Here is a 25,257-nt window from a genome sequence, read left to right as displayed (position 1 = left end):
AGTTCACTCGCTCCAGTCTCCTAGCATCTTGGACATCCGCTGGATCACAGTGACAATGCTAAAAATGAGGTCAATGGCCGAAAAAAAGGGGAGAAGGCTAAATTTTGAACGAAGGCAGAAAAAAAAAGCAAGAGAAACTGTCTGCGACTGTCATATATTCCTGTGTAAGAAACCAATGGTGACAGAAACGGAGCAAAAACTGCGTTTGCTTCCTGACAGCTTTTTCAAAAGCCAAAACAAGAGCACAAGTCCTGTTTTCCGACTTTTTAGCTTGAAAAACACGAGCAGCTGATAGCCCGGAGGTGATAGCAAAAAAAAACTTCCATGATATCAAGTAACCAATAACACCGGCACGGATAGTTTGAAAAGTGACCTGTCTACGCAGTTCCTGCAAATCTTTCAATTAATCAATTTTTTTGCTTTTTCAAAAATATTGCAATATAACAATACCTTCCTCCCGCATGTAGAAAGTCTACTCGGCTAGTGGTGGGGGAGCGGGAGAGGACATACATAAATTCAAAGCCGAAGACAAATATATAGATATATTTCAACCACTGAACTGACGTAAAATTAAGATGACAGCGTGATGTAGATGTTGTATATATTCGCTGAGTATTTTTACGCACTGAGCCAGCTGTACAGTATTTTGACGAGGATATATCATACTCCATAAGTATTTTTACGCATTGAGCTCTTTTTTGATAAGCCCGTAGAGCGAGTCAAAATACAAGGATTAAACAAGAAGAGCTACCCCCACTCCTTTCTTGAGAGAAATGTGCCGGGACAAGAGTGGGATTCAAACGGGCGGTTATTAAATTGACTGCGGCGGTTCAAGTGCGAATGGGTTAATCTGTTATTACTACTTGTTCTTACAGACTGCTGAGAAGGTGCTTGTACTTGAGCTTTACTATTACTTTTTCTCTTACATTTTGTCTTACTTGAATTTTGTTTTACATGACGAATCTTGTTGAATTTGAGAGCTTATGAGATAACTGGCGAATGCAACAACATTATTAGGGATTTTTTTACTGGTAGAACAATGGCTGCCAGACTTGGGGAATGAATTATGAGTAACCATCAATTATCAAGGGTACCTCAGGGTTCCATTTTGATCCCTTAGATATTTCTTTTGTTTATTTAAGATATGCCTGTTATCACAACGAATACAACCACCCTATTTGCTGATGGCTCAAAATTGTAGGGGAGGCACGAAACCATTCAATTATAGTTACATTGCTTATCCCAATGCAGGGGGCAGGGGCGTAGCATACTTTAGGCAAATACTCACGCGCGCGCGTACTTGAGAAATTGGTAGGATTTTTTGAAGATTTTCTGTTATAAGTAAAAGCCATTTGTTGTATCGTGACCTGACCTTGTATTGTGCAGATTTGTTCCTGTCTGTCTCGCTGTTATACCGCATTAACAGTTTGAGTAGTGGAATGTGATAAATTCGAAACATTCTTGAAATTTTTTGCTTTCCGGCGATCTCACAATAAACTGCGTTTTAATGAAAAACGAAGGGGGACTTGGGAAATTCATACAAACACATTTATCGCCACATGCGCTGCACATAAAATAGATCTAATTCGGTTAACTCAATGTTGTACTTAATCTCGTACCCAGATCTCACTCTGTTTTACCCTTTCCCTTGGCCGTGGGAGATCTGGGTACGAGATTATGTTGTACCCACTTCAAATCTCCCGGGGTTAAGATTCTTTGTGTACTGTATATGCATTATAATGTGGCATTGACATTTAAATCAGCCTCATCCTCAGGCGCTTCGTTTTTCGCAAGGTAGAGGCGAGCGACTGGTAATGAACCGCAAGGGACCTTGGGAAGGGTACCCACGGCAGACGGTAAACGCCCGTTGTCTCCTTCCCGGCTTCCTTTGCGCGCACATTTTCATTGAGAGAGAGAGAGAGAGAGAGAGAGAGAGAGAGAGAGAGAGAGAGAGAGAGAGAGAGAGAGAGAGAGAGAGAGAGACGTCTGGGTACGTGGCAACATTTAAATGATATGGGTACAACATTGAGTTGGCGGAATAGGTCTATAGACCCTGACAGATTATCATGTCTGGAAAGTTTTCCCATTCAAAAGCTACTGATTTTTTTAATTTTGTCTCTCTCTATAAATGTCGAAAAAGTGTAACAAATACTACTTTAATTTCGCTCAACTGGTAAATCATGGACCAGACCATGCTATTAGGTGCACGTGTGCCACGGTATCAACAAGACTTCGCAGGAAATTTACTCCCAGGAGATCGAACAGATGTAGAATTGCTTTCAATGGCAAACGTTAGAGATATTCAAAACAACTGAAAATAAATAAATGCTGACTATAATTTTCTGTTCTTTTATCGTGCTCATGATCGAAATAAGGGAAGCAAAGGACTACGCGTGCGGAAATTTACACAAACACGCACACGCCGCAATTCTTTCAATCAGTGCTTTTAAACTCCAAATTTTTGCACAAAAAAGTACGCTTTAAGTGGACATTTGTCTTGAGCGACCAGCAAAAAAAATAAAGGCGACAGTAGAGCTAATCTTTTATTCTTAACATAAAAATGTTTTGCTAAAATTTCGTATAGCATTTGAACGAAACATATAATTTGAATTCGTGTGAAGTATATTCAGGGAAGACGCCTTGCCTTGTGCTTGTAAAAATTCCAGTACCAGTTCCAGAACGTTTTAAAAGCCTGTTTTAATGTCACGTTCTATTGTAAACAAGCCTGTAAACTGCCAAAATATGTATTAAAGGAAATCAAAAAGGTTATTTTGTACGAAGTTTTTGAGACCATGCATATGGACTCGTGTGCGTACTTGCCAAAATGGTCACACCCTGCTGAATGGGCCGAATTGAGGCAAATGAAATTTAATGAATAAAACTGTAGCAACTCGGTCACCCATTCTACCCATCCAAGTAACCTTTTACAACATATGTTTCGAAAAGTCGTGCGGAAATAAATTTAATTCTCGCTCCGGTGCACCATGCCAACCAGGGTGAACAAGCGCGTGCCAGTATGACTCGGTGATATCAGACGAAATAAAAACAGAACCGCGAGCGGGAACCAGGACAAACAGGAAAGAAAGTTCCCTCAGTATCATGTGCACACCCCCTGAATAAGGAGAAAATATAAATAGAAGACCTACATCGATCCTACACTCTATCCCTCGGCTTCCAACCTCGTTTCTAGGAGATGGGAACTAGGTTGCCCAGCATCAATACCCGCTGTCTTTTACTTCCCCTCGATATCAGTGCAGTTTAGTAAAGATAGAAAGTGACTGGGCTAACTAAGTTTCTATGAGGAAGGTTAGCGCTAACCGAATTTATTATGGTTAATCACACGAGTGGCCAAAATTAGCGAATCCTGCCATCTGAGTGACTACCCGAGGTCCCCGAGCGCCCCGAGCGACCAAGAAAGGCCTTTCTCTCCGTTTTTGTCCCGTAAGAAACAATTTTGTTTCAGCCTTGTAACAAATGTTGTATAATGCGAAGACGACGTCAAGTCCATTATTTAAAACTAAAGAAAAGAGAAGAACTTGTTGGCCAATATCCAGCCATCTTGACCCACGCTAGGGCAATAACTCATACGTACAGTAATTCCTCTTTTAGGCCCTCAGCTGTGAGCCTCTTGCAAAACCACACTTTTGCGCCATCCCCACCAACTCTCCTCCTAGTCAAAGGCGAGCTAAGGCGCAAAAACTTGAGCAAGCCTCCATCCTCGGGTACAGGCCGATTTATTATTAAAACTATAGTAAATCCCATACATTTAGTAACGAACAAAGAAAAATTATTGACAACTTATATAATTTTCCTGCAAGTCCAAAAATCTTATCTATTTAATTCAATGTAACAACTGCAAATGCCAATTCATCGGAGAGACAAACCCCAACTTCAATGAACGATTTGGTGAACACCGCCGATCCACCCTATTAAGCCACCATCAACTAAGCCATCCCACTCCTGTCTCCCTGCATTTCAAACCGCGACCTGGACATTAAATCAAGGACGTTCGTCTCATTCCTCTTAAACTCATACGCAGCAAACGTGACGCAGTAAGAAAGGCTAGGGACGCTCACTCAGTTGCACCAATGTCAATTTTCGGAAAATATCTGTTCGGAAGACGATTTGAGATCTAGAATTTTCAGACCATTTGTTGTAAAATTTCTTGCTTGCCTGCCTCTCCAAGAATTTTCGAACGTCTAAAAAATGGTATAATTGCCCATTTTTAACGGATTTTTACCTTAAAAAGGTCTGAAATTTTCGAAAAGGTAAGTTTTGATCCCCATAATTTTCGAATCACTAGACTTTCAGCTAGGAAATGCGAACAGATGAAAAATTTTTAGGGTATAAAAATATGCCTATATCCACCGTTTAAATACTAAAATAGGTTCAGTTATGCTATGTTTAAGTGGTTTTGAACTATAATCTCGATGGGGTGCCCCTGCTCACTTAGTACACAAGGAAAAACACTGTCTCCTCTAGGAGCACGAAGCTCGTTGATATACGATACTACCTAGTCACCTACACCAATCAGAATCTATTGTTTTAATTTTATATTTTCAAACCCTCATTTGTAACGAACTTTCAGTTTTATCTTCATTTTTCTTTTAGACCCTGAAGGTTTGCCTTTCAAACCGAAATATTGGGCAAATTTGTTTAAATATATTTTCTTGTTTCATTCTTTTGTTTACTTGTTCATCGCCTCGCCGTAAGGATCAGTTTGCCGTTTTATACGTTTCTTTTAAAACTATTATACGGTTACTATCAGATTGTGTGGTGGCCCTGTGCTAAGGATGTGCTACTGATCATTACTAATGTGCTGCTATTACTAATTTAAAGCCACGTGTCAGCCGGTACATTTCATGAGATTACGTAACAACACTATAGGTCAAGAAAACTGTTTACATCCCAGGGCAGTTAAAATCTTAAATGGGCAAACCTTTCGAATAAGCGAATAACTGAGAAAAATAATATAGTTTGAAACACTTACCACAAACTTAATCCACAAACTTAACTGAAAGACTTCCAAATCGTGCCTGCTGTTCAGCTCTCGTCCTTAAATACATTTGGACCTGAAAGCCGTCGTTCCATAGCCCTGTTATCGATAAGCTTTCAAAGCTGTTTTCGATGGACTCTGAACATGAAAGCTTCAGATGCATGGCCGTAAGGTCGATCATCACGCACGAATTTGCGGTTAATGCGGGGGTTAGCATCCGTGCTTGAAAAGTGTATCGTTGAGGTTCATAATCTAATTTTGTTTTGACTGTCAGTTGATTCAGCTTAAATGGTCTGATTTATTGAACTTTGGACCGGTTTATCGATGGTCTAATCCAGACTATTTGTGATCTATGAGTCTCGCCAAGCCCTAAGGGCAGGGAAAAGTTCCCCGGGGGCCGACTCCCATACAAAACGGGGATGCTGAGTTCGTTTTTCCTTGGGATATAAGTTGCAGTTATTAGTGTTCAAGACTAAATACCTCTTACTAACCTCGTATTCTGCGATCCGTACTGTAAGTTATTTACGGAGCAAGTTATTCTACTATGATTTATTCAAACGCTAAGGAAGCGCGCGGGATAAATCATGGCGGCGGGGAAAAAACGAGGTTACGTAACTTTAAGTACGGATCGAGAATACGAGGTTAGTTAGTTGTTTGTTATATCTCTGGGTTAGAGTAGAGACTGATGAGAGGGCAACGAAGAATCTAATTCAAGAGGAACGGTCGTTGATGATCGATCGTGGCGAATAAGCGAGTTGACCAAATCGTGGATTTGAGTGACAAGAGCAGCGAGAAAATGAGCTCATTCTCTCTTGGTAGTGAGCAACATTCGTGTACACTTGACATATCTATTAAAGTCCAACACTGCATAAATTGATTATCAAATTTATTTCCTGAATTGCTACGAAAACAATCTTTTAAAATAAAGGTCCCTGATTTGTTAGGAGGCCCGCCAAACTGACCAATCTAACAGAGAGAAATAGAGGCCAATGATTTTACCATAAACGGGTATCGTCAAGGGTTATGCTTAAAGAAACAGACAGAAACAAAGCAAATGGTATCCTTTAGGGGTGAGCGAAAGTCTGAGTCACGCCCAGATTGATCAACTTTAGGGTTTTAAAACTTTGATTTTCCGATGAGCATCCCCTTCTTTTCACGTGGTAGTTTCCCTGGGGGAAAGCGAATATCCATTTTCTCTGGTCTGATTCTTTTTTGCACTTCCTTTTCGTTTCGATCGTGGCGACTGAATTAGACGTACTAAACTAGATGACAACGTAATAACTTGGCCTTGTGATGCTGTATAGAGTATCCGGTCAAACACGCCCAGAATACTGAATCCACCTACCAATAGTTCAAATAATTTCGAGTCTTGAAATCAGGGAACGAGAGATATTGCATTTTAGTTTTAACTCTTTCCTCGCGATCGCGTTCTTGTAATAATTAAACAAAAACACAAACCTTCAGAGGCTTCTATTCTCTGAACAACACAACCACTGTTCAGTATTACTGAACAGTTGCTCCTGGTTGCTTTTTTCCGAAGAACGGAAACAAATCGGTTTTTCTCGAGAATTTCCGGAATGCCCTCGGTTTTGACCACACAGCTAGATACCTTTCAGCTGTTTTAATTTCAGTCGTCTACGCTAAGTTGTTTCCCTGTGACGCACATATTTCGAAAACTTGATCTTTGTCACAGTTCGCAGGATGACAGCCAACGAGTCAAGACATTACGGTGAATGGGCTCTTTCAAGCTGGTACGATATTTTGCCCGGACCCGATCGCCTCCTCGAAGTCTCAACGTCGTTAAACGAATACGATGCGTGGCATTCGGTGCAAAACTGGTGCATGAAGCTTCTCTCGCCCGGAATAGACACGGAAAAACTGCAGGCAATTGCGGACTCGCTGATCTACAATCACTGGAATCAAGCAAAGAGAATGGGTTGCATCGGAGTCCAGTTTACTTACATAAATGGATTTTATCACAGGTTTGTCTGGAGGGCTTCGTGACATGTTGTCTTCGACGCGGTTTGAGTTCACCGAACCATGCGTGGCAAGGCAGTATCCTAATTTTTTTTCCTGTTGCCAGTTGTGTATGCAAGTATTGCAGGTGTCTCCTTATCAAACCTGATGAAATGCTATTATTTTAAATGAAAATTATCTTCCACACAAATTTTAAAGCAAGTTAAAGACCAACGAATGTTATCATTAAACCTTTGCGTGTTTTTCGCCATAATATGTAATTTAGAAATTTAAAGCACAACAAAAGTGTATTGTTGATATGCTTAGTGACCTCCAAGGCTTTACTGATAAACATTCGATTTCCATTTCCCTTGCAAAATCGTGTCTTAAAATTCTAGGCTAGACGAGAAATTATTATTATTACCAGAACTGTAACCTCTTTTTCAAGCCTTTACAGAGATGCTCCTATACTATCTTCAGAATGTGACCTATAAAAATGACCTCAAGGACAAAAAACTGTTCTCTAATAGAAACAATTTAGTGCGATTTCAATATAAATAATAGAGGTGTACATACTGGACTTTCAATGTTACTGAAATAATTATTTGTAAATTGGAAATTACGTTAGTGGAAAACAATTTCACCATAAAAGGGGAAAATAATATTATCATTATTAAAAATCTTAACGTATAATAAAGCGATATTTACAAGGTTCTTGTTATTTTTTGGTGTATGTCAAAATATCTATCACTGGTCATCAAATTGACTTATGGTTGAATGGACACAGTAGGTAAAAAATTCTCTCAAATGAATTCTATTTTTTAGCACAATATAATTTGCCATCGTTTTTCTATGACAACCCAATGTAGGTGAAAATGCCAGGAGTTCCTGCAGGAGCCATTATTATTGATGTGCGCCTGAAAATGCCCAATATGGGTGAATATGCATTCCTTCATAGAGCCCCATTCATACTATCAAAAATTCTACTACATCATTATTTGGCAAAGGTTGTCCACCACTCCAAAATGAGAACGTTTATAAACGCAAAATGTAAATACGAAACAAGAGGGAGCTCATTCTATACACTGACTGATTTAAGCTTTAGTGAGAGTGAGATATCTTCGTCAAAATGGCACAGTTTAGTCCAGATATTATTTAAAGACATTTCAAAAACGGTAATGACTCAGGTCATGTAAGAGTCCTTAATTGTTTTTTGTCGGTAGCTCGTGATAGTCATCATTATCATCATCTGACTAATAAGCTAATAAGGAAAAATAAAAACCTTGAAAAACTAGAAATTTGATTAATACTGAGTCATTTAGCCGAAATAAGAACCTGAACGCTCCAAAAAATTGGCTAAAGAAAACGAATCCTGTCAGAACTACAGACTGCAGGTAATAGTTAATCATTATGCATGTAACAGACCAGCTTCATGGCCTCTTAATGTGAGACAAGCAACCAAAATAACGATTAAAATAGTCAGAGTTTAAAATTCTCCACAGTATAATCTACCCGCTAGAAAGAAAAAATAAAGAAAATCTCTGAGGGATGAAAACGCTAAAGTCACGTTTCACTAGCTTATGATTGTGTTTGGCCTGTCAACAACGAATTTCCTGCTGTTTGATGAAGTACAATAGCAGTGTCATTTCGTCGTTGTGATTGGCTCTTCCCACCGTCGGCGCGCGAAGTCTCCCCTGGGAACCGTTCTAATTATAACTACTCGGGAAAGGGTTGACTCCAAGGGCTTGTATGGGAGATGGAGGCTCCATTTGATGGGCTCCTGATATCAGCGGTACTGAACACTACTTCATTATATGACAATTAGTAAGGAAAACTAGGAGGATCAGAAACTAAGCGCGTCCATTGGCGAGTTTCATCTCGTTGTGTGGCCTTGTGCTGCTAAGCATTTTGATCATACATATTTCATAACGGATTTAAAACTCGATGCATGATTGTATAGCTCACGTTACTCAAATCCCGGAAAACACCAAAATTATGCATGCGGAATTAATGATTACACACGCATTTTGATTGGCCTTTTGACGCAAACAGGTGGTTTAATGTTTGACGAGGTTGACTGCCGGGGTGATATGGTCGTGCGCATGTATAAGGTACTGGCCGTACCGTGGAGTTCGCGCGTGTGCTTCAGTGCTGATAATTGGTAAGACAAAATCTCATTTAAGTACTCTTGTAGTCCGCTTAGCACGCATTTCCAATCGAGTTATTGCGTTAAAGTAAGAGCTCTTTTCCCAACTTTCTCGTCGAACTCGCGCGAAACGCTTGCTACGCAGGCTGTTGCAACATTATTTCCTGCTACAGAAAAAAGGAGGAATAAAAAGAAGAGCAAAAGCAACCAATATTGTTTTGAACGACTTCTGCAAGATTTGTAGAATTTATGTGAAAATCAGTGGCCGATCCAAGATCAACTCGTTTGGAAGTAATAACAAATTTTTGAAAACATTGTCATCAGGTACTGTCGTCTGATATAAATGATCAGCTGAAATGATACAACGAGAAAATCTGCCAGAAGTGCGGGAAGTTCTGAAATTTTCGAGAGCCTTGGAACCAAGAGAAAAGATAGCAATATTCCGGGAAGAATGTGTTGAGGCCTATTAAAGTAGAGTACCACTTGAAACGTCAAAAGCTACGCTAAGGATTCTCCTTTGTCGTATCTCAACCGACTGAATAACGTAAGTTAGTTTTATTGGGCGGTTTTTTCGCAGAAAAAACGCAAGCTGTGTAGCTAACTGGAAAAAGTTTTCTTTTGTTGCTCAATGAGACTTTCGACCTCAGGAAACCGCTCTTCGAATGCCAAGGTCAAAATTTCTTTGAACAACATCCATGTCAAGACTGTCAAGCGAATCGCTAACTTAATCCCGTGCAAATTACTACGTATGCAGTATTTTACAGACAATTTCCTTCCCTGGTGGAGAGAGGCAAAATTTGCCCAGGTGAGCGATATCCTCATCGTCCCCTCGGTAGTTCCCATTAAAAGAACCAATCAAATTGATTTGCGTGTTTGTAAAAATATCAACCAATCAGCGCCCGAGGGTCAGATCCTATCCCTACCGCCTGCATGAAAGTGAGATTAAAGACTAAGGTAACCTAGCCTGCAGTGCACGCGTTTTCACGGAGCGGGGGAGAGGGGTCTCCTTCTATCGCCCTAGCACCTACCCTAAGGGTTGATATTTCTTTTATCCCTAACTTCCTCTGTCATAAAATCAAAGATGCCGACTACAGCAATCTGGAGCAATACGAAGCAGCTTTCGCCCGCCCAAAGTACGCCTGCACTGCAGGCTAAAGGTAACGAGTGGTTTTTCTCTCTCTCTCCTCACGGCTTCGTGGCTCAGTCTCTCACGAGAAAAAATTTCAACTGAAAAACCTCTTGGACGATCAGGGTGGTACATACAAACGTTTGTATCAGAATATTGCCCTTCAGTGCGGAATCTAAAAAAAACATCATAATTACCAAATGGCGGCTTATAGAAAACTAGCCCTATTGCTAGCTATTGCCAAGATCCTTCTATAACGTCATACATAAAAGGTAATTATCACAGGTTGTGCGGCTTACGAGCCCAACTTTGTATGAAGGTCAAAGAACCCGGAGTAGTCAATCGATAAAAATCGGTAGTAATGAAGTTATTTTTATCAATTGATAACGGAAATCAGTGAAAATCGATAAACTAAATTGCTGTGTCAAATCAATATTATCGATTTTTCATGATTTAAACAACTTATAACGGGAGTCCGCCTCTATGGTTGTTTTTTGGCATAAGTTAGATAGTACAGCTGAGAAAACACATCCACGAGTAACAACTGATCAGCAAACATGAAAATGAGACGTGTGGAAACTAGTAAACACTAAGGATTCTCCCTAAAACCCCTCTATTTGTACACAACAAAAACGGTTCGGTTTAATTTCATCCGAATTTCAGACATCCCCCCGGGTCGAAGGGATGCCTGAACTAAATTCACGCTAAAACAGGGTTGCCACAGGCCAGGAAATGCTTGAAAGGGAAAAAAAATTATTCAAGGTCAGGGAAGAGTCCGGGAATTTCACTTTGAGACAGGGAAAATTTAAGTCTTTGAAAGCCGTCAGGGAAAAGTGAAATTTTAAAAGTACACATTTATTCTTTTCCCTCTACCTTTACTGTTTTCTAACCTTAAAAATCTTTTGTACATTTTATGGAATCATGTTGAATTGGTAGAATATTGAACATGAAATTGAACGACAAGTTGATGTTGGGTTTTTCCAAGAAAATCAATCCTTTTTTAATGTTATGTTAAGGAACTATCAATAGACCTTTTTCACGATGCCTGCCATCTTTGCTGATGCACTCTACGATCGCTTTGGGGACTAATTTGTGAAATTGTTAATTCAGTTGGTCAGGGAAAAATCAGGGAATTTCAGAAACGTCTGGCTGTGTAAAACATGTCAAAGATTACCCTAGATAGAATTTCACCGTTTTCCGTTATCAATCGATAAAACTCTCTTGATAGCTAACGATTTTTTATCGATTGCGATTTTAATCTATTGGCTACCCCGAGATGTAACTACACCCGGAGGCCGGAACTACACCGACGCTATTTTGAAAGGGTGGCAGGTCTAATCGTGAAAAAGTGGGCGCCTACAACCTGGCCAATACATTTGTATCAGCCATCAGAAGAAGATTTTAAAGCTGGTTTTAAGGAAAAGACAAGATTTTTAGATTTTTTTAAAAAGAAGACCCGCTACCGTGCTACGAGCAAGCAATTACATTGACACAATTATCTGTAACTGCAACAATAAAAAGAATTTACAAAAGACTATAGGGCTATTTCAATTAAACAATGAAATGAGACAGTGGGACTGTATGTTCCATTTAACAATCAGAAGGCACACTAGACACATTGAGGCATTGCGGACCAATTTTCTTACAACATCACCTCATGTAAGGAAATCTGGATCCCGGAATCAGGGAAATTTTTCCTTGAGGAATCCGGAATTCTGGGCTTTGGAATCCGGAACACAGCTCAAGGATTCCGGAATTCCACTCGGGTGTTTTTTTCCCAACTTAAGCAAGTAGCGAGTTGAAGAAAAACCTCACGCATATTTTGGCAATAGCAACTCTAATCTCGAAACAACATGGTTAATAAGGATGGCAAAACAGCTGGAAATTGAAACATAATTTCATTTTAAGAGAGTATAAAATAATTAGCATCAATACAATACACTGAATTCTTATCGTCTTTTCATTGGTTTTTGTCAACCCTTCAGTCTTCAGATTACCGTGTCTTCAGTCTGATGTACTGTTGATGCCATGTATGCTTTGTTTGTTTGTTGGTTTTTTTCTTTGGTAAAGTATTATATATATTTAAAAATGTGCAAGAGATAAATCTGTGTTGGGAAAAGGCATAAAGAGTGTAAAAGCTATTGTCGTGAAAGCAATAGAAAGAACAGTTGTGACTAGAAGTCGAGTTAGGATGATGGCAAAATGCCTAAATCAAGGCTGGATTTCACTAACGACGGAGTCGGAGTCGGAGTCGTAATCAGAATTGTAGGACTTTACGATCTAATGAAAACAGCGTTCTGTTTCCGAATACGACTCCGTCGTTTACGATCAAGTGAAAACTAGGTTGTCGAGGTCCCAAGGAGAAGCGGAAGAACTAAACCAATCACGAAGCGTGGAAACGTGCATTGTGATTGGTTTATCCTTCCGCTTCTGCTTCCGACTCCGACAATCTGGTTTTCACTAAATCGGAAACGACCGAGTCGTAAGCGGGGTCAGAATTAAATGGAAACGTTCCGATTCTTGCAACTCCGTTTCCGTCGCGCTTATGACTCCCCTTACGACTCCGATTTTTGATTTTCACGCTTACGATTCCCACTCAGACTCCGTCGCTATTGAAAACCAGCCTTTACACAAAAAGTACTGTAATTATTATTATCATTATCATTATTGTAATTATTATAAATATTACCCACTTAAAACAACTCCCAATTATTTATCACGAAAAATTCAGCCTAAGCGAATGATAACCAAAGCAAGAAGCAATCGCTCACGCCAACCATTCGTTCGAAATAAAAACTAAAATTAATTAAACGTACCTATTGTTAAATACAGTTGACTCCCGATAACTCGAACCTTGCGCTAACTCGAACCAAAGTCGATTTCCCCTGGATTTCCCTCATACATTTACTGTAATTTTACCCCCGGTAACTCGACCCTCGATAACTCGACCCTCCCGCTAACTCGAAGTAATTTTTGTTTCCCTTCAGGTCACTTCTACATAATTTAACCCTCGATAACTCGAACCCTGTTGTGAGCGTGAGACAAGTCAAGCAAAAAAAACCTGTACACTGGACTGTACTTATTTCAAAACAACCGAGTCAATGCTTTGTCTTTACTTTTCTGTCATTCCAGTTCAAATTCAGCCTCCATCCCTGTATACCTTTTTGCTCAATTGCATTCCCTTCCCATCCATTTGCCTACTTTCTTACTTCTGGTTACTTGCTTCCGACTCCCGATAACTCGAACTCCCGATAACTCGAACTCTCGCTAACTCGAACTTTCTTCGATTTCCCTAGGAGGTTCGAGTTATTGGGAGTCGACTGTACAGTCAAAATACCCCATATCGCCTTTTAACGTTTGTTATTCATTTGAACTCGTTAAGTTTGATTATGATTCTCAACAATCGTGCAGGTCGAAGGATGCCACGATCGTTGGCAAGTCGTCTCCAGCGATTAAACATGCATCGGATGTCCCTTTCTCCCCTTCGTATTCAATTAGAATGAAAAAAAACCCTATGTTTTATATATTACATCAATAATCTTAATATCTAAATAGAAATCTTTCAGTTCCGACTTCGATAAAAAAAATTCAAACACTTCACAAAGAACCCATTAAATAAGACCCAATTTTTTCTTATGTTGTACGTAAGCTTCGAACCGCGCCACAGCATACTCCTGGAAGAAACAATAACAAGAGAGAAGTCAAATAATAAAAGGACAAATTCTTTGGAACTCTAAACCCGTTAAACCCTATGATTGACGAACATTGAATTTCTCCCTGCCGTAACACTTCTCAGTAAAACATTACGGTCGTGAGAGAAAAGAGAAAAATCAACAGATCAAAAGTCCTGATAAATTGTTAAACAAATACATCTACCTGGAGTTATGAAAACCGGGTTAGCAAACATTTTGTAATTTTTCGCAACTTCCCCTGTCTAATAGCTTGACATGTGTTTACTGTGTTGTTTGCTTATGTGTTTTTTTTTGCTTGTTTTGTGGCTAGGGATTTGTGTTGAAGTGGATGTAGACACAATGACTATCTTACGACTATCTTCGCAGAGTCTGCATCGTCCAATATCGTTAAATTTTCTCGTTTCATTTGGTTAAACGGATCAATCACCCTGATCCGGGCTGAGACAGAAAGGTACGATATCGTTCGCTTTTCTAAGGTGACCATTAAGTCTTTGGCCTCGGGAACAGGCTCTTAGGAGTCATATGAATTAGGTGAGAGCAAAATCGCCGGTGAATTCTGACCCGGGCCAAGACTTTTTCTGGTGTGAAAGCAAGGCTAAGGTGATCCGCGCACCGTGTGAGTCTAAATCCGGGAACTTGAATAAGACGAGTGTAAGAGAAAAGTCCAGAGGTGTTTATCTGGCAATAGGCTGAGTTTTTCCGAGTTATTCGATGATATTTCGGTTATGTTAAGCGTGAGAAGATTATGCGTGGTTGTGGATAGTCTTATCAGTGCCACGAAAGTGTGTGATTGTATGATTTCCGCATGGTTTTGACAGGTATGTGATCGCGTGGTTGAACTGCGGTTTCGCCAAAATATTCCGTGCCAATATTGTTTCGTCGGTGTTTAACTTAGCTCATTGTACCTTGGAAAAGCAACTCTCGACTCCCGAAAATTGGATCTAGGTCTAGTAATGGTATTGCGCCATAGGCCGGTTTTTGCAGAAAAGAAGGTGATATATAATTTGTGCACTATGTCTCATTCACTTTGTTGTCTATTCCATGCGGAATCCTGTTGTTTATCGGACCGCGAAAAAAGTAGTGTTTTGATAACTATTTAAGTTGTTATGTAAGCCTTAACCAGGCACTCTTTCGCTGCAGTTCACTGAACTTAAAAAGTTCGAGACTGAAATGACACCGGTTTGAATCTTCGCGAAGTCAGTTTACTGAATAAATGATCTAAAATTTGCGTCACTTTAAATTTGGACTCGTTAGAATGCTTCTAGGGACCACCAACTTACTGCCCGGCGTCAGATAACAGATAAAGGCTTTTTTTTGGCCTTTGAATGAGTTTTGTTGTTTTGAATCGCCAAGTAGTAGAATGAGTTGATATTTTTGCTGACCCGGTTTTCAAAAATCCAGGTATATATACTCCTCATCAGTATGATAGGGTATGTAAAGACAATAGCCTTTAAAGCACACGTATTTGGGCGCGATCCATGATTTGTTTTCGGTAATGCCGTTGTCCCGCCAACTTGGACGTTAATGCTACCAGAGAGTTGGGACGAGTCAAAAACTGTGTTTAAGGGAGATGTTGATGGGTTTCAAATAGAGGAGGGGGAGGGGGAGGGGGAGGGGGAGGGGAAGAAAAAAGTTCTCTCTTCTCCCCCCCCCTTTCCCGCCCCTCCTCCCTTAATCTTTTCCTTGGCTTTTCAAGATGGCGGCCGCGATCAACGTACCTCTGAGTTTCCGTTAATATAGAATATACACTCTGATATTAGGGTTTACAGGGTTAAGCCATGTTTCTAGATTATCACTTTGATAGATCGCATCGCAATCGCAGCGATCACATGGAAACTGACCAGGCTTAACCTTTTAGTCCCAAGAGTGAACAACGTCAATTTTTTTCTAACAATATCCGTACACCATTACTACAGGTTATGGCAATTTTAATTAACAAAGAGAAAATGCTTTGATTTACTTTTAAATTCTCCTAACTAAATCTTTAAGGAAATGTACGGAAATCAGTCTAGAGAATTTCTACGTGGATATTGGGGCTTGAAGGGTTAGAAACAACTATCAGTAATATCTTTCTCAGCAATCATTGACCACTTTTTTCCATTGTTCGTTTGAAAACGGGTGATAAACTACACATAAGCTTTTAAGTTAGGGAGCTGTTGTGGTCGGGAGTGTTCACTTCTCTACAAAAACACCTGGGCCGGGTTGTTCAAAGCTGGGTTAAAATAACCCAAGGTTAGTGCGAAATTTGAATTCAGATATAAAAGCTTAAAAAGCAAATTCATTTTAATTCCTTTGGTCTGCAATTTGGTGATTGTACGCTCTAAAAAGAATAGGGAAACTTATCCCAGAAAATGCCTTTAAACAAAAGAAAAAGAAACCCGGATCAAAATTTAACCCTGGGTTAGTGCTAACTAACTGCGGCCCGAAATGCGGCCCGCAATTGTTTCTGGGATGGTTACTGGGGATGCGCCGGTCAGCTATTGGTCAATTTTTTTCTCTGTCCTTAGTAACAACCCCAGAAGCCTTTGCGAAGTCGTAGTCGTCCTCGTCTTCAAATCTAAAGCTCTCTAATGTGATGCTAAACATACCAGGTAGTTAAACATGATGTTACCAGTGCTTGAGAAGCCCTCCTGTACTACACCCCACAGTCCATAGAAGAAATGCGACGCCAAAACAAATCTGAAATATAATATACACTGGTAAGTAGGGTGTAGTAGCTCTTGATGTAGCAGATGGCAAGCCATGTCACTTCGAGGATGAATGATGGAGACTGGCGGTTATAACTTTAGAGTCTTTGGAGGAAATGCTGCGGTGATACCGTTCGAACGAAACCTCTTTTGTTGTAGTTTCACCTGAAGTTACTTATTTTTCTGCATTTTACAAATGAAATGTGGAAATTTTGTCAAATTTTGACTTTGACCAATTATGGGGGATGTTGTTAGGAGAGCAAGCATGCTACCTTCACAGCCGCTCAAGCCTGTTTTCACTAGTCTCTCTTAGGAGAGGCAGCGTGGCCCAGTGCCCAGAGCACGGGTTCGGATAGCTCTAGTAGGTATAAATGTATAGAAATAACAAATTTGAAATACAAACCTAGACTCTTTTGTCTAGAGACAGTCGGTCATTATACTGTTGTATTTTATTCAAAGTTTTTTACTTTTATACCTTTCAACCATACTTTACATCATTTTAACGCTTTTACCGCTTTTATACATTTTACCTTACACCTATTTCGTACATATATATATATAGCTCCGCGCGGAATATTTTCTCATCCCTGATGATGCCGTTGATCGGTGAAAGCTTGGATTCCAATTTTATTTTTTAAACCGCAGTTTAAGGCCTCATTTGAACAATATTATGCACGCTGAATTTCACGCACAGTTTGTTTCGATTAGCCGTTTGACGCACAACCTACGTCACGAGGAATGATTCCTCATTCGCCAAAATTGAAAACTGAAGTACCTCCGGCCGAGGAAAAGTTATACAGAAGAAAACTACGAAAACAAAGCGAATTACGTGGAAAATGTCACATGAATTCAGAGATCTTGAACTTGGATGACAAAGGACCTGGTAAAAAGAGCGCCTAAAAATTCCTTAATTGCAATTTGTAAAATACACTGGAAAAATATTCCATGGGAAAGAATCAACAAGGAAGTTTTAATTGGATGATCACACTAAAGCACTCGTCTAAAAACTTGAACGTTATACATAATTTGCATGTGACCCTATATTTAACTGACTAGGGGCAATAGGTTAACCACAAGTGCTCAAGTGTACTTGACTTCCTCAAAACTAAGTTTCACTTAATTCAATTTGAGCTCACAATTTGCCACAAGCTCTACGTGAGTACAAGCAAAACGGAAGATGTAAAGGGTTTGACTTAACAACAGGAGCAGGAAAAGAGGAAAAACAACTTTCTAAGATTTAAACGACACTAAAGAGTTCGCTTGAAATAAGCATTGTTGACTTGGAAAATGGATGATATGTCAGTGACGCGAGCAGAGAGGGCTACTAACGAACGAGCAGCCTTCAGATGGTCGACTTGTTGGACGGGAAAAACTGGAGTCGTTTTGATAATATGCATATTTCTAATTTTATCGTGTGTTGTGGCGCTGTCGTTTCTGCTTATCTTGCTCGGTCTGTCAAAATCCTGCAGGACAAATAGGATAGAAGAATGTAGACAATCAGTGGCAGCAAAAGTCTGTGGAGGTGTATTCATCGGTTTATTCTTTTTGGGCGGTGTCTGCACCATAATATTTTTCCACAAAAGACGGAGAAAACGGAGCTCAAGTGAAGTTGCTGTCTCCAGAATTCCGGCAGAAGACTTGGAAAAATCACCATCTCCATTGTCACCTTCTAATCATTCTCCTCACCGTTCACCGTTTGGTGAAGCTTCCTCGTTGGCTTTGCCTGACTATTTCACCGTAGTTCAAAATGCTCAAGAAGTTTCTTCTCAATTCAATGCGGGATTTTGGACGGAAGATATTGATGGCTCTGATGATGAAAACCCGCCACCGTGTTACGAACAAGCGCTTAAAATGACAAAATTATCTGCAACTTCAACCGACCCATAAAAACAACATAAACAAGGAAGTGGAGACGTTGCAAGACTATAGGGTTACATTTTACTCCAACCGTGAAATCAGAGACGGTGTGATCGCACCTTCTACCGAACAATAAACAAACAAACTCGAGTTTTTTTCATAACGGTCGATATAGGGTGAAAAGCCCGAATCAACTATCACAGTCGATAGAAATCAACAGTTTGATTTAGTACAATTATATCAGTTAATGTACTCTCGCCGAAATGTGGCGTGCACCTCAGCCAAACGAAGTGCTAGGATTCCCAGCAGACTACGAGGATAAAGTGCTCTGTTCGAAATTCTGGGGGCTCATTAGAAGAAGTTAATGGTCTATTATGCACGATTTTCAAGCATTGAGACTTCTTCCCCCTCCTCGCGTCCTTATTATGAACTTAACAAGGTAATTTTAACTATAAAACTTATTTCTGTGTTTTCTTTTTATTTCATTTCACTCGTAAATTCAACATTACATTGGTCGCAAACGTACAATACCCTCTTACCGGGAGAACTAGTCAAGGCAAGTAGTGTTTACAACATCTCCAGCGAACTTAGTTCTTTCTTATGAAACGTATTTTGATTTATTTACATCGCCATTTGCACATAGAGTGATTTTACTTGAACCGTGAAACAGGTACTAACTTATGGTGCAAAATAGCAAGAAGTTAACAAAAGAAGACAATAGAATTAGTGCGTAATAGTGCGTAGTATTCTACTACCTATTTCACGGTTCAAGTAAAAACACTCTAAAATGTGCTTTTAACTTTTTACCGCAGCTTCCATAATTCTTGTTATTTACGAACTAGTGGCTTTGCGGTATAAAGCACTCAGTTCAACTGAAAGGGTTAGAGACTTCCGGCCGCTTGTGATTTAGTTGGTAGCGCTCAGTTATGACAAAGGGTCAGAGACTTCCTGTTCGTGATAAGTAAATAAACGCACTTGTTACCTGCTGTGCACGAAACATTCCAGTGCGTGCGTTTAATTTCGATAAAACACGTACACGAACCCAAGTCTTTCAGTAGCGTACATTACTGTACACATTGACGAGCGTGTTCTCGAAATAAGGTTTTGTGTTTTAAGCGTCCTCACCGATTTTTCTGTTTTTATCAAAGAGCCACTTTGTGGTTTTCAAGAACCTTCATTTTTTTCCTTTTTAGTTATTTTTTTAAATCATTTTTTAAAATTTATTTCTATTTCTCAGCCAATGGTGAAAATATAAAATAGTGTCCTAGTATACAGTGTATGTATTGAAATTATTAGTTGTTTTTCTTTTGTTTCATTTTCAATCTATTTTTTAAAAAATAATTGATAATAATAGTAATAAAAAACAACCTTCATTACAATGCATTCAACTATTTTTCCGTTTACTACTGGCTTCAATACCCGGCCGGCAAAGTTTTCAGGACCAGTTAGGGACGGACCGTTAGAAAAGTCATGGGGGAGGGGTAGGCGAAGTACAAAAAAGGAAAAGGAAAAGGAACTAAAGAAATAAGGGAAATGTTCATGAAAATTCACCATCACCGCCATAACTTTTCCAATGGTCTGCCCCATAGGCGACAAAGTTAATTCGAACTTGTACAGAACCGCAAAAGATCCCAAAATCTGAAATGGGCCGCAAATGATCCCCAGTGTCGACCGCAAATGATTCCCACTATCGACCGCAAATGATCCCCACAGTCGACCGCAAATGATCCCTTGAAAAGTAGAGGAATGCAATGGACTTCAAGCATAGATGAATAGTGAATAGTGCTGACGCGTAAGACAATGAAATGAATAAAACGATAAATAACCGTATTGCTTCTTTTAGCAATTTGTTCTCCTTTCTTTCAAGCATTGATGTTTCGTTTCTGTGTACTGGAAGGACGTTAAGCAGGAAACTCGTCTTTTGTTTAAACGTCGAGGAATACGGAAATATGGGGTCCGGGATCATTTGCGGTACTGTACAAACCTACTGCAAGTGTATAAACCACAACCCCAGGACAAGCAGAAGTGTCAGCTTAAGAGAGATTAAAATAGGAGTTGCGATTATATGTCCCTGCACGTGCATGACGCGTATGGAAGTTGTCTGTCCACGAGAGGTATCCGTTATCGGAGATTCGACTGTATGCTTATTTCAACACAGTTTTATTTCCTTAAAACTACTAACGTTCTTTTAAAGAGCCACTAAGATGCAGGGTCTCGCACACGATCAAGACAACAGTTTGACAAAATTCAAGGCTACCAAATTTCATTATGACCATGTTTACACTAGAGATGGATTATCCCCCGCAAAGGATAATCTACCTGAAACAAAATCCGTCCAATCAAACGAATTAACCAGACGCATAAAATTAGAAGGATTACTCGTCGAAATAACCACCCACTCGTTTTCACACGACGACGATTTTCCGACAGATAGAGGTTCTGAGACAGATGATCCATCTCTTCAGAGAAAACGGCCAATACTGTACTGTATTAGTGTTAGAATCCCCCCCCCCCCTACCGTGGAGGAAAACTGCAAATGCAAGACAGATGAAAGAGTGTTTGAAAACGCCTGAGAAAACAGCCGACATCTCGGCAAGCCACCACTGGTTTCCCAAGGAAATGAAGTTTGAGGAACGAGCGTAGAAACACCATACTGACGACGCGTCATTATCCAGATCTTGGTAGTGCTTCTGATTGGTTAAAGCAAATTTTTAACCAATGAGATTCACTACCCACATCTAGGTAGTGACACGTCACCAGTATGGAATTTCTTCGCTCGTTTCCTGGGGAAACTTGTGGTGGTGTCGCGTTTAAAGCATTACCTGTCGATTTGATCCAATAACTCCGTTTCCTCTATCGTTGGTGCACAAATTGTTCCATTAATGGGTGTATTCCTTCCCAAGTAAGCCCGAACAAACAGCAGCTGTCAGTAAAACAAACTTAATAATGAGAATGACGTATTTTCATTGGGTGACACAATTCCTCAGGCGAGACGAAAATCTGAGTTCTGCCAACCTTTTTCTCTCAGGGTCTGGACACTAGTCTGTTTACTAGGTTTATACCCTGGTTACCAGAGGTTTTTTCTCGCGTGCGACGGGGAGCTTCGTTTCGTCGGCCGCGGGCCGACACGTGTTCGGCCGAAGGCCGAAGACACGAGCGGCGAAGCGGGGGTCACTTTTTAAGACTTGACCGAAACCGGAGACCGCGCATGAAAAGCCTCTGGCACCCAGGGTACTGGGTTTATGGACAAAACCACAAACTGCTAGAACTAGAATTTCGAAAAGGTGACATACTTCCAATCTAGATCAATAACCAGAGTATAATACCATCAACGGACATGATACCGCTCACTTTGACTCTGAAGATGACTACCGCACAGGTTGTTGAAACGTCAGTCACTGTCAACAATAACAGTTCTATTCAGGACTACGTTCACCCGGACGATCATACTCAACTTACTTATGAAATGACTCCTGGGTTCAAACCTTTCACAGTTTTAGTCAAAATCATTTGGTAAAAGATCAAAGAGTGTCCATTCAATGATCATTTTCATAATTCTCATAACACTTTCTCTTGATTACGTGCTGTTATTGTTAGGAGTCAACTGATGCTGGTGACTTTTTAATACTAGTGTTTATAATGCATTTCTGTATTTAGTGTTCATAGTGGGAAGGTATTGAGACTGGCCTCTGTCACACAAATACTGCAACTCCTACTGGCTACATTGTTTGGAATCTGAGTCATGACTCACTTGTTGCTCTTTACTGGGATATTTGCTCAGTGACAAAGAAAAATATGAAGGAGCAGGAACACTGTAATCGGACATCCATTCACAGAAATGATTTGCCAGGTCAAAAGCCCTGGAATGAAGAATAGCAGTAAAAAAGAGTGGGTGAATGTTGAGAAATCAGTCAAGGACTTTTTTTTAAAATTTCACTTCAATCTCTAACAACACTTACACAACAAAAATTGCCATTAAATAAACTAAAAAAATACAATACCTTACAAATTGAATTACAAGACCTTACAGTCCTGCTACAAAAGTACAAAAAAATGCAAGTCTAATTTCCAGCGTAATTTTACTATTTGACTTGATATTGTTGGTAAACAAACTTCTTGTCAATTAGGGGTTCCCATTCAATGCCAATTAGTGCCAATTGACCTTCACACAACTGGGCCCACAGCTACTTTGAGGGTTCACTATCTTTTCATGGGAAATAACATTTCAAAAATGAGTGTGTACGATACTACAGCCTGGTTTTCACTAATGCATAAACATAACCATAAGCATAAGCACAAGCACATGTGTAAGCAAGTGAAAACTGGGTCGACATAAGCACAAGCACAAGAAAAACGAACAAGTTCGTTCTTCTTGCACTTATGCTTATGTCGTAGCTTTGACTAGTGAAAACTGGGTCGACATAAGCACAAGCATAAGCACAAGGCCGTGGACCAATCGTAGGTCACTTTAACCCAGACCTCATGCAAACATATCAAAAGCAATATGGCGGACAGTTTGTCCACCATCTTCTCTATCATCGGGTTGAGGAGAGCAGGTATTGTTGAGTCAAATATGCCATTCTGCGTGTGTGTATGTCCTCATGCTTACGCTTTTGCGCTAGTGAAAACCAGGCTTAATGAATGGTTATCTCAATAAAGAAGTTATTCCTTCAATATCCTGCACATTAATTATGGTGTAGTTACCTATAGTTGTAGGCACTATATTCAAAGTCAATGAACATAATATCCACATCTTCCTCATTGTTCTCCTGCCCATCTTTTGGGATTCTCAAAATGTTTCCTGTGTAAAAATATTATTGATCAATGCTCTAAATCATATTTGCAAGTATTTCGCCCAGTAGGAGGAATAAACGAAGACGTAAATAGAATTGATTTGTCGGGGAGGGGGTGTGAACAGTTTGTGAGCTAGTGGTATTGGTTGTATGGTGAGTCGGTTTGCATACCACTAGTTTAAACTGTGTCTAATTGGATAAGAATTCTTATATTTCGTGAGTAATCGAGCTAAGCATGGTTCTAGTATCATTCAGTACCATTAGCTTGGTGGTGAGTTAAATTGTATACCACTGTTTACCTATACAGTAAAAACCTGCCCATATGAACCTAGATTTTAAGAACCTGTTAGGCTTAGTTTGTCCATTTAGACCCGTTTTAAATAAGGACCTGTTTTAGCCTACAATGTTACAACAGGTTCTTATTTTGAGAAATTCAGTCAAACACTGAATACACAAATTTAACAGAACAAGCTCTACCAGTTAGTAAAATGAAGATAAAACCCTGGCAATGAGACAATTGACATGTAGATCTATATATCCTTCATAAATGGCTTTGACATGCTTGGATTAAAGGGATTTTTATAACATATTATGCACGCAATACAAAAAATGGGCCCAAATTGACGAACACCTTATTTAAAAAAAAAAAACAAACCTGTTTAAGAACCTGATTAGCCTAAGGCCTGGTACAGACATCATACTTTTCATGTGCCAGACCTTACTGAAAAAGTTTGACTTTGGAGCGACACTGCCGTGACATCAAAAGTTTGACAGACTCTGTCAAACTTTTGTTGCACCAAACACTTTTGCTGCACCAAACTAAAACTGCTGTACCAAATTGATTCAGAAACCGCTCTTTTGCCGTACTTAGCACATGAGTGGAGCGGCGTTTGAACCGGGCCTAATTTTGCAGTTAGCACTATTTTTATAAGAACCTTCTTAGCCTAGCTTGGAAAAACTTGCGTTCTTATAAGCAGGTTTTTACTGTATCTTGTTAGACTAGACTTCCAATAGACTGTTCACAGTCCCCTATTTTTTCGTAAGATCATCAGGATTGAGCAGTTACCGGTATGGGTGGCCATCTTGGTTTCATATCTACCGATGGGGTGGGCATCAGGGTTTATGCCTCCTCCCAAACTGTCCCCTGCCCCAAAAGTAGATTTAACACTCATCCAAGATGGCCGCCGGTAATGTAAAGCACTCAATTTCAACAATCGTATGGAGAAACGGGGGACTGTAAACAGTCTAGACTTCCAATATTTCATTGAGCTACGCATGGGTTAATCAGTTTGTTGATCGTTAAGGTTAGTACCATTGGTATTCAGTGGCCATTCCATTTGTATTTCAAAAGTAAACTACAGTCTACTTTTTATTGCAGAGAACTGAAATATTTTTGCATGCGTACTATCTTAGTTATTTGTGGTTTGAAATGTGCATGATCAAATTGCGCTCTGTCATTTTTAGTGGAAGTCCAATTGAATGCTGGCTACATACATGCGACGCATGCCTAATAAGCTGGAGATTAGGATTGCGGGCTCCTCTTGTTACCCACAAAAATGTTATGGAAAAGATAATTATAGTGACAAACCTTCTTGAAGGTCATTATGGCAAAATGTAACTGGGCCTGGTGTGGTTGCTTTTTCCAAATAATTCCTAAAAGAAACCAAGGAAGGAACATGTAGAAACAAGCACAAAGTTAATTTTGATAAACTAATAGATTCTCCTGAAAATTACCCTTTAAGTTCTACCATTATGTATTTGTGTCCTCAAGAAAAACTGCAATGAATAGACCAAAAGCTCCAGTAGAAAATTGTCAAACTGCACCATGCTACATACAATAATGCTACCCATCTAAGGAGTAAAAGGTAAAAAGGTAAGGGTGCACACGAGCCAAAGGACCAAACAGCAGAGAGCTTATCCTGGTTTCCTCAGCATGAAGCATGACTAGCACTATCACTACTACCCCATGGATGGGATGCTAGTCCATTGCAGGGTTACCCCCCA

The 25,257-nt window shown here is 39.8% G+C and overlaps 1 protein-coding gene across 2 annotated transcripts in view; it reads right to left on the bottom strand.

The window, feature by feature from the left end:
- Nucleotides 1-12,044: 12,044 nt before the first annotated feature.
- The window catches only part of LOC140941508 (choline kinase alpha-like), a 17,560-nt gene continuing 4,347 nt past the window's right edge, over nucleotides 12,045-25,257 (bottom strand). For both annotated transcript variants that reach the window (XM_073390515.1, XM_073390516.1), the window contains exons 5-10: nucleotides 24,842-24,906; nucleotides 23,165-23,261; nucleotides 22,212-22,320; nucleotides 21,283-21,383; nucleotides 16,505-16,595; nucleotides 12,045-13,898 (exon numbers count right to left, since the gene is read on the bottom strand). In XM_073390515.1, the coding sequence (XP_073246616.1) occupies nucleotides 13,836-13,898; nucleotides 16,505-16,595; nucleotides 21,283-21,383; nucleotides 22,212-22,320; nucleotides 23,165-23,261; nucleotides 24,842-24,906 (526 nt within the window). In that variant the 3' untranslated portion in view covers nucleotides 12,045-13,835. The remainder of the gene's footprint in view (nucleotides 13,899-16,504; nucleotides 16,596-21,282; nucleotides 21,384-22,211; nucleotides 22,321-23,164; nucleotides 23,262-24,841; nucleotides 24,907-25,257) is intronic.

This window comes from Porites lutea, chromosome 6, assembly GCF_958299795.1.
Source record: "Porites lutea chromosome 6, jaPorLute2.1, whole genome shotgun sequence".
Classification (NCBI taxonomy): domain Eukaryota; kingdom Metazoa; phylum Cnidaria; class Anthozoa; order Scleractinia; family Poritidae; genus Porites; species Porites lutea.
The sequence above is the reverse complement of the archived record's forward strand: the minus strand, read 5'-3'. Positions and strand labels throughout refer to the sequence as shown.